Source organism: Pristiophorus japonicus, chromosome 1 (assembly GCF_044704955.1).
Source record: "Pristiophorus japonicus isolate sPriJap1 chromosome 1, sPriJap1.hap1, whole genome shotgun sequence".
In the NCBI taxonomy this organism is placed as follows: domain Eukaryota; kingdom Metazoa; phylum Chordata; class Chondrichthyes; family Pristiophoridae; genus Pristiophorus; species Pristiophorus japonicus.
The window spans coordinates 222,217,573-222,235,848 of record NC_091977.1 but is presented as its reverse complement, the minus strand read 5'-3'; the positions used below and the strand labels follow the sequence as shown (position 1 = coordinate 222,235,848).

General features: G+C 45.2%; 1 protein-coding gene across 2 annotated transcripts in view; it reads left to right on the top strand.

Annotated features, from left to right (window-relative positions):
* The window catches only part of ift74 (intraflagellar transport 74), a 176,758-nt gene that overhangs the window by 16,799 nt on the left and 141,683 nt on the right, over nt 1-18,276 (top strand). For both annotated transcript variants that reach the window (XM_070886712.1, XM_070886720.1), the window contains exons 4-7: nt 243-341; nt 442-502; nt 16,502-16,561; nt 17,453-17,514. In XM_070886712.1, the coding sequence (XP_070742813.1) occupies nt 243-341; nt 442-502; nt 16,502-16,561; nt 17,453-17,514 (282 nt within the window). The remainder of the gene's footprint in view (nt 1-242; nt 342-441; nt 503-16,501; nt 16,562-17,452; nt 17,515-18,276) is intronic.

The following is an 18,276-nucleotide window of genomic DNA, read 5'->3' as shown; positions in this document are numbered from 1 at the left end:
TATTTTCAATTCTCTTTCTTACAGTTGTTGTGCTCCAGTTATGGGGACACAGGACGCGGTCTGGAATTGCCTTACTCTGAGGCCATTTGTCCTAATAATATTGATTCTGTTAGAATATTTTTTTTAAATCCTTAAAAACTATATATTGAATTTCTATTTACTTACAGATAATTCCAAAATAATGAAATAAAATTGTCAATTGCCTTTATTGTGGGAAGCTTACCTGTGATATTTTTGTACAGAGCCAAAATAAATGAACTTACAACAGAAGTTAGCAAGCTACAAAAGGAAATCGATACGTTTAATCAAGAAAATTCTGTCTATCTATCCTATGAAAAGAGGTGCGTACATAATTTCTGCATAGGCACATGACAAATTTAATAATTTATGTGAAGACTGAATGGTATTGGTTTTTAAACAATATTTCATATTTCGTAACAGAGCTGAAGCGTTGGCAGTAGAAATTAAAGATCTGCAAGGGCAACTAGCAGACTACAATATGGTGAGTGAAATTGCTCATTTGATTTCATAAGTGGCTATGTATTCTTGAGAAATAAGCAGAGTAGTCTTATTTCTCTCCAGTCGTAATCATCATTTTAAGTATGTTGCAAAAATAAAAAGCAATAAATAACAAAAGATTTATGTTTTCTTTAATGTCTCCTGAGCGGTAACGATGTCACTGTATCGCAATATCAGCTTTGGCTCAGTAGTAGAACTCAGGCCTCTGAGCCAGAAGGTCTTGGGCTCAAGCTGCACTCCTTGGGTTCAATTTTCCCCCGTGATCTGCGCCGTTTTTTTTGTTCTGGAGTATAACATCCAAGTTTCCCCAAAGTTTGTGCGCAATCGTAACTCAGTTAGTTACGATTTTATTAGGTTAGTTTTTTTTTGCGTCACAGCCTGATGTCTGCACCAGTTTTTCAGATTTATACAAGTTTGGCCAAATTACATTTCTCCAAGGACGGCGTATGTGACCACTCCCATAAAACCTTCTGAGCACTTAAGAAAAACCAGCACACATTAAAAAATCGTCGCAGAAAGACGCCATTGTTTTTATGCGAAGTTTTGGAGGGAGTCAAGAACACATTAAATATGCATCATGAAGCTAATATTTTTCAAACTTAAAATGGAGAAAATAGAAGTCTAATGCAATTCTTTAATTTTGGATTTTTTTCAAAGTGCCACACCACCACCGAACAGATTGGAGCGTCGGCCGGCAGAATCGGTTCCTCACCCTGACACGGGCTCGGGGCTCGGCTTCAAAAGAAGCCCGGGAGGAGTGGGGGGGTTGGGGTGGGTGGAAGCCAAACTGAAGGCATGAGAAGCCTTACACTATGCAGCAGCATCAAAAGAAGCCTGGGGGGGTTTGCTGAGCCCTTGTGTCCGGGTGAGGGAGCGATTCTTCCGACCGACCCTCGAGCCCAGTGAGAAGACGTTCGGTCGGTGGTGGGGTGGTACTTTGGAAAAAAAATCTAAAATTAAAGAATTGCATCAGACTTCGTTGCCCCAAATGTCCTCATTTGAATGCCTAGCTTCCCGTTCTAAGCAAGCCTATTGCGCATGCGCAGACCTGGGTGTGATCCATATTAGGAGGGCGTCCTTTGGGAGAGAGAGAGCAAAGAAGCTTTAACTCCTTATCCTGCTGTTTTGAGCTTCTTGAAAAGGTACAATTTAATTTTGGGGGCATTATTGACAATGCCATACCCCGTGCAAGCCTTCTGCATGATGGTGCTGCGGAGGAGATGATTGGTTCGACGTCATCGCATAAGGAACCTCAGAGCACATAGGATGATGGGCAGGAGGCCTTACTCATGTCGGCTATATCAAGACAGGCATTCATACTTGCACCTGAGTGATGAAGACTCTGTGAGAAGGCTGCGTTTCCGCAAAGAAGTTGTAACCGAGATCTGTGAGTTAGTAAAAGCAGACCTGCAACTTAGAAGCGTCAGGAGGACTGCCTTGTCAGTTGCAGTGAAGGGTAAAGCTGCACTTTCATTCCATGCATCTGGATCATTCTAGGCCACAATTGGGGATGTGTGCACCATTTCTCAACATGCAACACATATCTGCATTTGGCAGGTGACTGCTGCACTATATAAGAACATAAGAAATAGAAACAGAAGTAGACCATATGGTTCCCTTGAGTCTGCTCTGTCATTCAATAAGATCATGGCTGATCTGATCATGAACTCAGCTCCACTTCCCCACCCGCTCCCCATAACCCCTTATCCCCTTATCGTTCAAGAAATTGTCTATTTCTGTCTTAAATTTATTCAATGTCCCAGCTTCCACAGTTCTCTGAGGCAGCAAATTCCACAGATTTACAATCCTCTTGAGAGAAGAAATTCCTCCTCATCTCTGTTTTAAATGGGCGACCCCTTATTCTAAGATCATGCCCTCTAGTTCTAGTCTCCATCAGTGGAAACATCCTCTCTGCATCCACCTTGTCAAGCCCCTTCATCATCTTATACATTTCGATAACATCACCTCTCATTCTTCTGAATTCCAATGAGAAGAGGCCCAACCTACTCAACCTTTCCTCATAAATCAACGCCCTCATCTCCGGAATCAACCTAGTGAACCTTCTCTAAACTGCCTCCAAAACAAGTGTATCCTTTCGTAAATATGGAAACCAAAACTGAACGCAGTATTCCAGGTGTCGCCTCACCAATCAATACCTTGTATAGCTGTAGCAAGACTTCCCTGCTTTTATACTCTATCCCCTTTGCAATAAAGGCCAAGATACCATTGGCCTTCCTGATCTCTTGCTGTACCTGCATACTATCCTTTTGTGTTTCATGCACAAGTACCCCCAGGTCCCGCTGTACTGCAGCAGTTTGCAATCTTTCCATTTAAATAATAACTTGCTCTTTGATTTTTTTCTGCCAAAGTGCATGACCTCACACTTTCCAACATTGTACTCCATCTGCCAAATTTTTGCCCACTCACTTAGCCTGTCTATGTCCTTTTGCAGATTTTGTGTGTCCTCCTCACACATTGCTTTTCCTCCCATCTTTGTATCATCTGCAAAGTTGGCTACGTTACACTCAGTCCCGGAGGAATGACTACATAAAGTTCCCCATGACTGCTCAGGCTTCTGAGCGCTTCTCCAGGATTGCTGGCTTCCCAAAGGTACAGGGCTGCATTGATTGTATCAACATCGCCTTGCGAGCACCTTTGGCGGATTCCGAGATGTACAGGAACAGAAAAGGCTTCCACTCCATTAATGTGCAGCTCGTTTGCGATGATCATGTCAGTTGATGCGAGATACCCTGGGGGCTCCCATGATGCGTTCATCCTAATGCGAGAGCGCTATATCTGCTATGTTTCAACAACAGCCAGAAGGACAGAACTGGCTGCTGGGAGACAAAGGGTACGGCCTCGCCACTTGGCTCATGACGCCCCGACGCGTACCCTGGACGGAAGCTGACCAGGAATACAACATGTCGCACATTGCGACGCGCAGAATAATAGAGAGGACCATTGGCATCTTCAAACAGTGTTTCCGATGCCTGCACCATTCGGGAGGCACTTGCAATACTCCCCTGAGATTGTCGGTCAGTTCACTGTTGTGTGCTGCATGCTTCATGAGGCAGCAGCAGCTGGTAGTAGAAAACCCACCTGAGGTGATAGTTGCTGACGAGGAGGAAAATGCAGATGACGAGGAGGAAAATGCAGATGACAAGGAGGAAGATGCAGATGACGAGGAGGACATGCAACTACCTGAACCTGGAGCATGACGACGGAGGAGGGCGGGCCATCATGCCCCTTTTACGATTGCTTGAGCCTTGCACCCGTAAATGCTTTGCTGCCTGAAGGCTCAGTGGCAACTATTCCACATGGACCATGTTTACTGTTTGGACCTGTTCCGTAATGTTGTGTTGTGTTAATGGAACAAATAATGGAAATTATTATTCTTTAGTTCAAAAAGTTGTGTTAATAATGGAACAAATAATAGAAATGATTCAATTATAATTTAAAATATGTTTTATTCAAAAGTTTAACACTTATTTGTACTTAACTTAAGTAAAAACATTCTTGTATCAAACTCTAAAGTTTTCAGTTAAGCTCATTTACAAACTTTTAAACTTGTAAATTTACATAACTTACAAAAAACTTTTAATTTGAGAACAGTAACAACAACAATAATAATAATAACAACAACAACAACAGCAAAGAAAGGCTGCACACGTCTCTCCTCCACTTTATTCTAAGACCGCCCGCCGCACTTGGTCTTGTTGACTCCACCCCTGCCCGCAGGCAGTGGCGCAACGTTTCTCAGGTTGGTACCAAGGTTATTCTTTCGAACATCTCTGGTAATGCGCACTTCTTGATTCGACGGGGGTGCGGGGGGCTGCGGCAGGTGGTAATGTGGAAGGCCCGGCTTGGGCCTCTTCAGAGGCTGGTCTGGGGATTGGAGTAGGAGTGGCAGTTGATTATGTCAATGGCCTGGGGTCTGGGCGTGTTCCCTTTTGCAGCATTCCCTCCCTCATGGTCACCAATAGTGTCTCACCTACCTGCAACATTCCCTCCCTCATATGCTCGGACAGTGTTCCCATTTCTCGTGAGAGTGTTACTTCTCTCTACAGTCCCGATACCTCATCACCCATCCCACTGATGGTGTCCAGGACTGATCGTGTAAAGTCAATGCTCTCCGCACTCATTGCCATCATCTGAACCACATCTGTTAGATCCTGCACCTCAGGAGAGCACTATCGAGCTCTCCTTCCCCTTCTCACCCTGGGTGTGGCTCGCTGCATCCCACTGGGATCTGCAGCCTCGGACAGTGGGGCCCTGGATGTGTCTCGCTGCATCCCACTGGAACCTGCAGCCTTGGACCATGGGGCCCTGGGTGTGCCTCGCTGCATCCCACTGGGACCCACAGCCTCGGACGGTGAAGCCCAGGTATGCATCGCTGCACCCTACTGGATTCTCCAGCCTCGAACTGAGAAACCATGGAATGTCCCAACACTCGTAACATTCAGGAAAGGGCCTGGCACCTCCTCCAGAGTGAGTACAACAGTGGGGCCTTCATTCATCTCCTGCCCCTCCCCCTCACCCCCATGCTCTTGATCTGGAAGGTGGGATTGGAAGATGTTCTCCTCTTCAGACTCGTCCGCGCCTGAATCTTTTGCATCGGCTTCAGTCTCGTCAGGGTTGGCTTCAAGTTCTGCAAAATATAACAGAACAGACAAATGGTTAGCAGCAGAGGAGAGAGCAGGGTGGCATGAGTAGGCAAACCAGGCAGCAGACTCAGTTAAAGGACCACGATGAATGTTAAACTGGTTTTGCCCTTGGTGGTTTCGAATCACCTTCCCTTACAACAGTTCTAGACACTGGAATAATAGTGGTGAACAGAAATACACAGTTATAGCCAGATCTTTTGGTCCCAACCGTCACAATGCTTTTATTCAAGTTAAAGCACACACCTGCACCCAGTAAAACACACTCTGGTCGTGTAAAACAAGCAAAAATAGAAAATGGTGCAGGAGTAGATCATTCGGCCCTTCGAGCCTGCACCATCATTCAATAAGATCATGGCTGATCATTCACCTCAGTACCCCTTTCCTGCTTTCTCTCCATACCCCTTGATCCCTTTAGCTGTCAGGGCCATATCAAACTTCCTCTTGAATTTATCTAACAAACTGGCATCAACAACTCTCTGCGGTTGAGAATTCCAGAGGTTAACAACTCTCTGAGTGAAGAAGTTTCTCCTCATCTCAGTCCTAAACGGCTTAGCCCTTATCCTTAGACTGTGACCCCTGGTTCTGGACTTCCCCAACATTGGGAACATTCTTCCTACATCTAACCTGTCCAGTCCCATCAGAATCTTGTAAGTTTCTATGAGATCCCCTCTCATCCTTCTAAACTCCAGTGAATACAGGGCCAGTCGATCCAGTCTCCTCATATCTCAGTCCCGCCATCCCGGGAATCAGTCTGGTGAAGCTTCGCTGCACTCCCTCAATAGCAAGAACGTCCTTCCTCAGATTAGGAGACCAAAACTGAACACAATATTCCAGGTGAGGCCTCATCAAGGCCCTGTACAACTGCTTTAAGACCTCCCTGCTCCTATACTCATATCCCCTCACTATGAAGGCCAACATGCCATTTGCCTTCTTCACCGCCTGCTGTACCTGCATGCCAACTTTCAATGAATGATGTACCATGACACCCAGGTCTCGTTGGATCTCCCCTTTTCCTAATATGCCGCCATTCAGATAATATTCTGTCATCTTGTTTTTGCCACCAAAGTAGATAACCTCACATTTATCCACATTATACTGCATCTGCCATGCATTTGTCCACTCGCCTAACCTGTCCAAGTCACCCTGCAGCCTCTTAGCATCCTCCTCACAACTCACACTGCCACCCAGCTTCGTGTCATCTGCAAACTTGGAGATATTACACTCAATTCCTTCATCTAAATCATTGATGTATATTGTAAATAGCTGGGGTCCCAGCATTGAGCCCTGCGGCACCCCACTAGTCACTGCCTGCCATTCTGAGAAGGACCCGTTTATCCCTACTCTCTGCTTCCTGTCTGCCAACCAGTTCTCTATCCACGTCAATACATTACCCCCAATACCATGTGCTTTAATTTTGCACACTAATCTCTTGTGTGGGACCTTGTCAAAAGCCTTTTGAAAGTCCAAAAACACCACATCCACTGGTTCTCCCTTGTCCACTCTACTAGTTACATCCTCAAAAAGTGCTAGATTTGTCAAGCATGATTTCCCTTTCATAAATCCATGTTGACTTGGACCGATCCTGTCACTGCATTCCAAATGCACTGCTAATTCACCTTTAATAATTAATTCCAACATTTTCCAGCTTTTGCAGTCAGTTTTTATGTTTTTATGTTCCCAGCAAGCTTCCTCTCATACTCTATTTTCCCACTCCTAATTAAACCCTTTGTCCTTCTCTGCTGAATTCTAAATTTCTCCCAGTCCTCAGGTTTGCTGCTTTTTCTGGCCAAAATTTATATGCCTCTTCCTTGGATTTAACACTATCCCTAATTTCTCTTGTTAGCCACGGTTGATCCACCTTCCCCGTTTTGTTTTTACTCCAGACAGGGATGTACAATTGTTGAAGTTCATCCATGTGATCTTTAAATGTTTGCCATTGCCTATCCACCGTCAACCCTTTAAGTATCATTCGCCAGTCTATTCTAGCCAATTCACGTCTCATACCATCGAAGTTACCTTTCCTTAAGTTCAGGACCCTAGTCTCTGAATTAACTGTGTCACTTTCCATCTTAATAAAGAATTCTACCATATTATGGTCATTCTTCCCCAAGGGGCCTCGCACAACAAGATTGCTAATTAGTCCTTTCTCATTACACATCACCCAGTCTAGGATGGCCAGCCCTCTAGTTGGTTCCTCGACATATTGGTCTAGAAAACCATCCCTAATACACTCCAGGAAATCCTCCTCCACCGTATTGCTACCAGTTTGGTTAGCCCAATCTATATGTAGATTAAAGTCGCCCATGATAACTGCTGTACCTTTATTGCACGCATCTCTAATTTCTTGTTTGATGCTGTCCCCAACCTCACTACTACTGCTTGGTGGTCTGTACACAACTCCCACTAGCGTTTCCTGCCCTTTGGTATTCTGCAGCTCTACCCATACAGATTCCATATCATCCAAGCTAATGTCCTTCCTTACTATTGCGTTAATTTCTTCTCTAACCAGCTACGCTACTCCAACTCCTTTTACTTTCTGTCTATCCTTCCTGAATGTTGAATACCCCTGGATGTTGAGTTTCTAGCCTTGGTCACCCTGGGGCCATATTTCCATAATCCCAATGATATCATATTCGTTAATAGCTGCCTGTGCAATTAATTCGTTCACCTTATTACGAATACCCCTTGCATTGAGGCACAGAGCTTTCAGGCTTGTCTTTTTAACACACTTTGTCCCTTTAGAATTTTGCTGTAATGTGGCCCTTTTTGATTTTTGCCTTAGGTTTCTCTGCCCTCCATTTTTACTTTTCTTCTTTCTATTTTTTGCTTCTGCCCCCATTTTACTTCCCTCTGTCTCCCTGCATAGGTTCCCATCCACCTGCCATATTAGTTTAACTCCCCCCCCAACAGCACTAGCATACACTCCCCCGAGGACATTGGTTCCAGTCCTGCCCAGGTGCAGACCGTCCGGTTTGTACTGGTCCCACCTCCCCCAGAACTGGTTCCAATGTCCCTCCCTCCCTCCCTCCTGCACCACTCCTCAAGCCACATATTCATCTTAGCTATCCTGCCATTCCTACTCTGACTAGCACGTGGCACTGGTAGCAATCCTGAGATTACTACCTTTTGAGGTCCTACTTTTTAATTTAACTCCTATCTCCCGAAACTCAGCTTGTAGGATCTCAATCTGTTTTTTTACCTATATCGTTGGTACCTATATGTACCACAACAGCTGGCTGTTCACCCTCCCCCTCCAGAATGCGCTGCAGCCGCTCCGAGCCATCCTTGAGCGTTGCACCAGGGAGGCAACATACCATCCTGGAGTCTCAGTTGTGGCCGCAGAAACGTCTATCTATTCCCCTTACAATAGAATCCCCTATCACTCTAGCTCTCCCACTCTTTTTCCTGCCGTCCTGTGCAGCAGAGCCACCCCTGGTGCCATGGACTTGGCTGCTGCTGCCTTCCCCTGATGAGTCATCTCCCCCAACAATACCCTCGGTGGTGTATCTGTTTTGGAGGGGGTGACCGCAGGGGACCCCTGCCCTACCTTCCGTCCACTGCTCTTCCTGATGGTCACCCATTCCCTGTCTGCCTGAATAACCTTTGCCTGCGGTGTGAACAACTCACTAAATGTGCTATTCAGCATCGCGTATACTCCAGAGTGAATCCATGCGCAGCTCCGGTGCCGCAATGCGGTTTGTCAGGAGCTGCAGCTGGATACACTTCCCGCACATGTAGTCGTCAGGGACACTGGAAGCGCCCCTATCTTCCCACATAGCACAGAAGGAGCATGACATGGGTCTGGGCTCTCCTGCCATGATTTAACCCTTAGATCACATAATTTGATAAGAAAAAGAAAAATACTACCAATCCACCAGCCAATCACTTACCCTCCTGGTTGTAACGTCATCCTTCGATTACTTTTTACTTCTTTCTTACTTCTGACCCTGTTGCAGCTAGCTGCTCCAACACTGCCGCTGATCCTCGGACTCCCGCTGAGCCTTTATAGGCCTCTCCTTGCTCCTCCTCTGGCTACTCACTCCACCACTGACTGCTGCCGACCCCGGACTCCTGCTGGGCCTTTATAGGCTTCTCCTCGCTCCTACTGCTGCTGCTCACTCCACCACCGACTGCCGCCGACCCCGAACTCCCGCTGGGCATTTATAGGCCTCTCCTCACTCCTCCCCTGGCTGCTCGCTCCATCACCGACTGCCTCAGTACCACATACAACCCTGGCCCGTCTGAACCAGCCCCTAACGCTAAGTACCCACGTCTAAAACCCCCTGCTCAAATTCAAAATTGCACCACCGAATCTGTCCAACAGAATTGTGCGTACGCTTATGATCCTCGCAGAAAATCTTCCAACTAAACCCCTAATGGCTTGGTTGGGACACACATCACCCCTTCACATTATGCGGTGGTCTTAAAGATGTGTGGGCTGGGATAAATGCTCACCAATTACCCCTCTGGCTTACTCGCTGCTTTTCCCGATGAGGCGTATCTTCTCGTTCTGTCCCAATCTGTGGTATTCAAGTCCAGTCTCAAGGTCAACTTCCCAGTCTGTCATGTATGTATGCTTGGGTTTACTAGCCACCAGGTGGCGCCACTGTCGGAGGCCATTGGGCTGTGTGCATGTGTGTGCGACCCAGGTATAAAAGGCCAGCCATCTTGTAATGTAATCACGTTGGGCCCGAATAAAGTAGAGCCAAGTTTGTACCGGTTCGGAGTTTATAGTATTCAGTATATTGAGTTATTACATACACAACATTTGGCAACGAGGTAACAAGAACCTTCGCATGCAAAAATGAGCACAATTGGAATTCTGGAGCGATTCGTAGAGGGAGAAGATTGGGAAGACTTTGTAGCCCGCTTGAACCAGTACTTCATGGCCAACAAAATGGAGAAAGAGATAGACGCAGTTTGCCGCCGGGCGGTCCTCCTCACGGTTTGCGGTCCGAAAATCTATGGACTCATAAAGAATCTCCTCTCGCCCTTAAGTCCAACGGACAAGGACAATGAAACATTGTGTGCTCTGGTACGTGACCATCTCAAACCAGATGAAGGCATCTTCATCTCAAGATATCGATTCTATACATGCGTTCGTTCTGAGGGCCAGGACGTTTCGGAATTCGTTGCTGACCTAAGACATTTAAGCTGGACCGTGTAAGTTCGAAACTGTTGTCAGACGTGCTGCGGGACTTCTTTGTAATCGGCATTAACCATGAGGTGCTCCTGCATAAGCTACTGGCGGCGGAGATGCTGGATTTGAGCAAGGCCATCACGATTGCTCAATCATGCATGATGACGGACAAAAGCTTAAAGCAGGTATCATTGAAAAATTGGAACTCGGCAAGTACTGTAAACAAGATAGTATAGTCGTTTGGCAGAGCTGCATATGGCAGGGCCTACCCGACTGCGTATGCAAAACCTGTGGCTGCTCAAAGTCCGCCAATGAATCCGATATCACCGTGTTGGCGTTGTGGGGGAAATCATCGGCATCATCAGTGTCGGTTTAAACAATATATTTGTAAAGGCTGTTCGAGAGTGGGGCATCTCCAGCGCATGTGTCCGCAACTGAAAAGCGTGCTGCAATACACCACATGGAGGATGATGACCAGTCTAGAGGAAGTGTATGGACTGTATTCGTCCCTAACAAAGAGCCAACCAATAATGATTAATGTAAAACTTAATGGTATGCCGGTATCGATGGAATTGGACACGGGTGCGAGTCAATCAATAATGAGTCAGAGGACATTCGATAGGCTGTGGGATACTAAGGCTGTGAGGCCTAAGCTGAGTCCAGTCAATGCCAAGTTGCTATGTACATTAACGAACTCATAATGGTGATTGGCAGTGCAGTAATCAGGGTGTCATATGATAGTGCGATTCACGATTTACCATTATGGATTGTTTCAGGCAATGGTCCAATGCTGTTCGGCAGGAACTGGTTAGAAAAAATCAAATGGAACTGGAACGAGATCAAAGCATTGTCGTCTGAGGAGGATACTCCATGTGCTCAAGTGCTGAGCAAGTTACCCTCGCTGTTTGAACCAGGCATCGGCAATTTCACGGGAGTCAAGGTGTAGATCCACATGGACTCTGATGCAAGACCAGTCCATCATAAAGCTCGGGCAGTTCCGTACATGATGAGGGAGAAGGTCGAAATTGAACTGGACAGACTTCAGCGTAAAGGGATCATATCACCGGTCGAATTTAACAAATGGGCCAGCCCCATTGTTCCCGTGTTGAAAAGTGATGGCACTGTCAGGATTTGTGGAGACTACAAGGTTACGATCAACCGAGTTTCAAAACAGGATCAATACCAATTACCGAAGGCTGATGACCTGTTTGCAACGCTAGCTGGGGGGAAGTCGTTCACAAAACTGGATCTGACGTCGGCCGACATGACACAGGAGCTGGTCGACACGTCGAAGAAACTTACGTGTATTAACACTCAAAGGACTGTTCATCTACAACAGGTGCCCTTTTGGAATTCGCTCAGCTGCAGCCATATTTCAGAGGAACATGGAGAGTCTACTGAAGTCCTTTGCCAGAACCATCGTGTTCCAAGATGACATACTGGTCATGGGTCGTGACTCCGCCGAACATCTGAACAACCTGGAAAAGGTTCTACATCGTCTGGACAAAGTGGGATTCGGACTGAAACGCTCAAAGTGGGTCTTCATGGCACCGGAAGTCAAATTCCTAGGGAGGAAAATTGCTGCTGACGGTATCAGGCCTACAGACTCGAAAACCAAGGCTATCAAAAATGCACCCAAGCCTCAGAATGTGACACAGCTGCGTTCGTTCCTTGGTCTACTCAACTACTTCGGTAATTTCTTACCCAGATTGAGCACCTTATTAGAGCCACTGCACATGCTGCTAAGAAAAGGCGACAACTGGGTTTGGGGTGCGTCTCAAGATAGAGCTTTTGAGAAAGCTACCAATCTGCTTTGCTCTAACAAGCTGCTGGTACATCATGATCCGTGTAAGTGTCTAGTATTGGCCTGTGATGCTAGTGAGCAAATTACAACCTATTGCATATGCTTCAAAAAGTTTGTCAAAGGCGGAAAGAGCCTACAGTATGGTAGAGAAAGAAGCACTAGCCTGTGTGTATGGGGTCAAAAGATGCATCAGTACCTGTTTGGTCTTCGGTTTGAACTGGAAACAGATCACAAGCCACTCATTTCATTGTTTTCGGAAAACAAAGGTATCAATACCAATGCATCGTCCCGCATCCAGAGATGGGCGCTGACATCTGCCGATGATTATGTCATTCGCCATAGACCCGACACTGAGAATTGTGCCGATGCATTGAGCCATCTGCCGTTGCGCACACCGAAGGTGTAAACTCCACAACCGGCGGACTTACTATTTGTCATGGATGCTTTTGAAAGTGAAGGAACCCCTGTCACAGCCCAACAAGTTAAGACCTGGATTAGCCAGGACCCGATATTATCAGTTACGAAACATTGTATCCTTAGTGATGATTGGTCGACCATACCCAAGCAAATGTGTGAGGAGATCAAACCTTACATCCGTCGCAAAGACAAACTATCCATTCAATCAGATTGTATACTGTGGGATAATCGTTTGTTATGCCCAAGATAGGCAGAGAGAAATTTGTGCATGATCTACATAGCACGCATCCCGGTATTATCATGATGAAAGCCATTGCCAGGTCTCGTGTATTGAAATTGACTCTGATCTGGAATCATGTGTGCATCAGTGCAACACTTGCTTGCAGCTTAATAAAGCACCAGCGGAATCGCCGCTGAGCCTGTGACCGTGGCCATCTAAACCTTGGTCCAGGATCCACATCGACTTTACAGGTCCCTTCCTGGGAAAGATGTTCTTAGTTGTGGTGGATGCTTATTCCAAGTGGATAGAGTGTACAATCATGTCATCCAGCACATCCACAGCTACCATTGAGAGCCTTCGTGTCATGTTTGCTACGCATGGTCTGCCTGACATCGTTGTAAGCGACAACGGATCTTGCTTCACCAGTATGGAGTTTCAAGAGTTCATGAAACTCAATGGTATCAAACATGAGGTCAGCACCATTCAAACCCGTATCCAATGGACAAGTAGAGCGTGCGGTCCAGACCATCAAGCAGAGTATGAAACGTGTAACTCAAGGTTCACTGCAAACTTGCTTATCATGCATATTGCTTATTACAGGACAAGACCCCATACGCTTACCGGGGTCTCCCCTGCTGAACTATTGATGAAGAGAGGTCTCAAGACCAGACTCTCTCTTGTCCACCCTGACTTGAATAATCGTGCCGAATACAGACGTCAAAGTCAGCAAGGGTATCATGGTCGCGCTACTGTATCACACGACATTTCTATCAATGATGCTGTGCATGTACTGAATTATGGTCAAGGTCCCAAATGGATCGCCGGTATTGTTACGGCCAAGGAGGGTAACAGAGTGTTTATTGTTAAGCTGAAGAATGGGCAGACATGCAGGAAACATGTCAATCAAATAAAGCTGGAACAGTCTGAGGAAGACACAATCAGTGACCAACCAATCTACCCTCAGTTATCAGAGGACTCCGCTGTCATCAATGAATCTGGACTTTCAAAAACTGACATGGTCAATGAATCTAGACTTTCCATCCCTGACGTGGTCATTGCCACTCCCATCAGATCGGCTACCCAGCCCTCTGTCATACAGACTCAGAACACTCGCCCAAGGCTGGAGTTAAACTGAGACATTCAACTCTGGAGCGGAAAGCCGCGGACCGTCTCAATTTGTAAAAAGACCATTACTAATATCTTAAAGAGGGTATTGTCATGTATATATGCTTGGGTTTAAAAGTGGCGCCACTGTCAGAAGTCATTGGACTGTGCGCACGTATATGCGGCCCAGGTATAAAAGGCCAGCCATCTTGTAGTGTAATCACTTTAGGCCCGAATAAAGTAGAGCCAGGTTTGTACCTGTTCCGGGTTTACAGTATTCAGTCTATTGAGTTATTGCATACACAACACAGTCGAAATAGCGAGGCTCTCTTTGCTCGTAGATGGTGTTTCTTCTCTCCGTCCCAGACGGAGTGCTCAGTCCTTGTGCGTTTAATGAAGTGAGCAGCATAGAAGAGGAGAGAGAGAGAGATGGCAGCCGAAACCTGCCACTCTTATACATGCAAAAATGCTTCTTCTCACTCCAACAGTTCTACTGTCCTTCGCCTGAGGCAGTACAACTGAAAGAGCAAAATCATGCCTTCAGCCTGTTCCTTTGTTACTGGGCTGTTTCCTCATTAAGGCTGGTTGAAAAGCTTTCCTTTGTGTCTTGAGCACCGACCAATCTTGTTGATCTCTCACTGATTACATGACAAAGGGGCCTGTCCATCAACATCTTCCTGCCATTTCAGCCATTGATTCAATTCCACCTGATGTGTATTCCTGTGGGACATGTTTGGACCTGTCCCACTTCAGGCTACCTGCCCTTCTGCAGTAGCAGCCACAGTTATCCAAGCAATGTCCAAAACTTTTAAGTCCAAAAGTATATGCTTTTGCTGTCGATGTTTTCACCGAATTCTTACAAATGATAGCACATTGCATCAACCGAAGCGTAGCTGACAGATACATCCTCATGAACCGAAGCACGGCTAGCCCGCGCAGTACTTAACATTTAGCAAAGCCAGACTATGGAATTTGCAGGATTTGCTCTCTCCCTCGAGTGGGGGGGCCCAGCTTGTGCAGTGGGGTTACTTTTCTCCAGGCAGGACCCATCAAAGCAGTGACTGTCTTCCAATGGTTGTCAGTGAGTGCAGATTTGCCAGGCTTCCTGCTGTTCTAGTTCTTTCCCTTTTTGTTGTGTGCCACCTTCCTCTGCAAAACTGAAAATATAACTTTTTGGAGAGGGTGTCTTTCTGCTGGGTGGGACATATACAGATGGTCACATTTACAATTGCAATTCCATTGAATAAATGAAAATATTACTTACACTATCTACTTGACCAAGGTCCTGCCACTTTTTGCACTGACCTCCAGACCGCGGGGTGGTCACCATTACACAGTAATCTTCTGCAAATTGGTTCCAACATTTCTTCATTTCTTTTGGTGAAACTTTTATGTGACCTCTGCTGGTGTCCAGCTCACGCCATCTGGCCTGAATTACAGTAACCAGTGCCTCCACTTCATCCTGTGAGAAATCCTTGGTCCTTGAGCCGCATTGCATATTGTATTGCAGCTCTGATTTTTGCAATGAGAATTAAAGTTCTCACATATAACTGGCTCTTTAAAAATGGCCGAATGCAGACCGGGAGCTGTACTGGGCATGCACGCCATGGCAGTCACGTCAAAAACTTCCTTTCTTTTGCGCACGCGCAGAAGGGAGGACATCATTTTTTTGGCGCAGATATTAGACTCCATCCCGCTAAAGGACAGGCTGCGCGACACCAATTTCAAAAAATAGAATGGGGAAACTTGTAAGTTTTTTTTTGGAGTAGTCGGGGCCAAAAAAAACGGGCATAACTCTTGCAAGATGCCAAAAAACAGCATTGGAGAAAATTGAGCCCCTTGACTTAAGCACATAATCTAGGCTGACTCTTCAGTGCAGCACTGAGGAAGTGCTGCAATGTCGGAGATGCCATCTTCAAATGAGACATTAAACTGAGAGCCCTGACTGCACTCTCAGGTGGATGTGAAAGATCCTATGGCTCTATTTAAGAGGAGGGAGTCCTTCTGGTGCCCTGGCTAACATTTATCACTCAACCAATATTAGTAAATAACAGATGATCTGATCATTATCGTTGCTGTTTGTGGGATCTTGCTCTCTACAAATTGGCTGCCGTGTTTCTCTACATTCTCTGCAGTGTGTACCATCTACAAGATGCACTGCAGAAACTCGCCAAGGCTTCTTCGACAGCACCTCCCAAACCCGGGACCTCTACCACCTACAAGGACACAGGCAAAAAGCGCATGGGACCATCATCACCTGCAAGTTCCCTTCCAAGTCACCCACCATCCTGACTTAGAAATATATCATCGTTCCTTTATTGTCGCTGCATCAAAATCCTGAAACTCACTACCTAACAGCACTGTGGGAGCACCTTCACCACATGGACTGCAATGGTTCAATAAGGTGGCTTACCACCACCTTCTCAAGGGCAATTAGGGATGGGCAATAAATGCTGGCCTTGCCAATGACACCCACATCCCATGAATGAATAGAAAAAACACATTTAAAAACAAAAGTACATCATTGACTATGAAGCATTTTGTGATGTACTGAGGTTGTGTAAGGCACTATATAAATACAAGTTTATTCTTTCTTCGATAGCCTTTGAATTTATTTTGTGCTTTGTCTTTAGCTGGTAGATAAGCTGAATACCAATACCGATATGGAAGAAGTTATGAATGACTATAACATAGTAAGTATTGTAATTTCCAGCAAAAATAAAGCAAATGTTTTTTATGCTTATTACTATAATTTGCCATATTTATTTTTCCTATCAGTTGTCTTTCTGTTGCTTATTCCACCATAAAACATTGCATACAATGTTATTATAGTAAATCCAGCCTTCTGATTTTCCTGAACATTTATATTTCTGTTCCTATTGTATGCAGTTTCGATGCAATTTTGCTAACTATATAAAAAGATGCATCCTAGCTTAGCTGAAATTCTCAGCATTGAATTTAGTTAATTATCCTGCTATCGTCCTGCCTTTTCTGCCTGACCCCCACCATTACCCACTGACCTTGGATGTACCTCTCCTCGGGCAACCACTGCCACCAATGCCAGAATTTGGACTTCATACTGCTCAGCTTGCTCCCAAACCTGGTCTGCTTTTCCTGCTCTTATGGACCACCTTGTCTTCATGTTCATCTATGGCATTGTTCTACTCTATCTCTGCAACCTTCTTCAGTCCTATATCCCTCATTACACCGTGCAGTTCCTTAACTCCACTCTGTTGTACAACCCCACTCTTTTTGCCTAACCTAGTGGCCGAACCTTCAGCCGCCTCAGTTCTACTCTCTAGAACTTTCCCCCCCCCCCCCCCCTAAACTACTCTGCCTCTCCATTTTTCTCTCCGTTGTAAAACTTTCTCAAAACTCATCTTTTAGCCAAACTTTCAACCACCCCTACAAATCACAAGCAGATTAGATGGTACAGAATAATTTTTACAGGGTAATGTATCATCAAAACAAAAGTTTTAGTACAGAAAATAGTCCATTTAAAATAATCTTGTTATAAGTGCTACTAAGAATTGTAATAGACTACAGCTGATTGCTCTTAATGTGTATAATTTATTGTATTTTAGCTCAAAGCACAAAATGATCGAGAAGCACAGAGCATGGATGTAATCTTTACAGAGCGACGCGAGTAAGTATTAATAATTATGTTTTGTTCAGAGTAGCCGGTACATAGGAACATGAGAACCAGAGAAGGCCCTTCAACCCCTCAAGCCTGTTCAACCATTCTATTCATCTTGAAAATTTCAATTGACTCAGTATTCACAGTCCTTTGGGGGAGAGTGTTCCAGATTTCCACTATCCTTTGTGTGAAAAGTGCTTCCTGATTTCACTCATAAATGACCTAGCTCTAATTTTAAGATCATTGTTCTGTGTTCCACTACCAGAGGAAGTAATTTCTCTGTATCTACCCTATCAAATCCTATTAACATTTTGAACACCTTGATTAGGTAACTCCTGAAGCATCTAAATTTAAAGGAATACAAATTATGCTTATGCAACCTGACCTCATAAGTTAACCTTTTAAGCACCGGTATCATTCTGGTGAATCTATGCTGTAACCTGCTCAAGGGCCAATATATATTTCCTAAGGTTCAGTACCCAAAACTGAACACAGTGCTATAGACTGTAGCTGATTGCTCTTGATGTGCACAAGGCCATAAAAAAGGCCTACAGAGCCCTTGTTTTTGTATCTGGACATATAGAATACAGTTCAGGGAACTAATATTGAACTTGTACAAGGCCTTAAGCTATAGTTGGAGTATTGTGTACAGTTTTAGGCAGCCTATTATAGTTAGGATATAAAAATAATGGAAAAGGTACTACAATATTACCTGGGTTTTGAGGGGTTAGGATTGTGAAGATTAATCTGAGGGCTTTTACACCAGAGCTG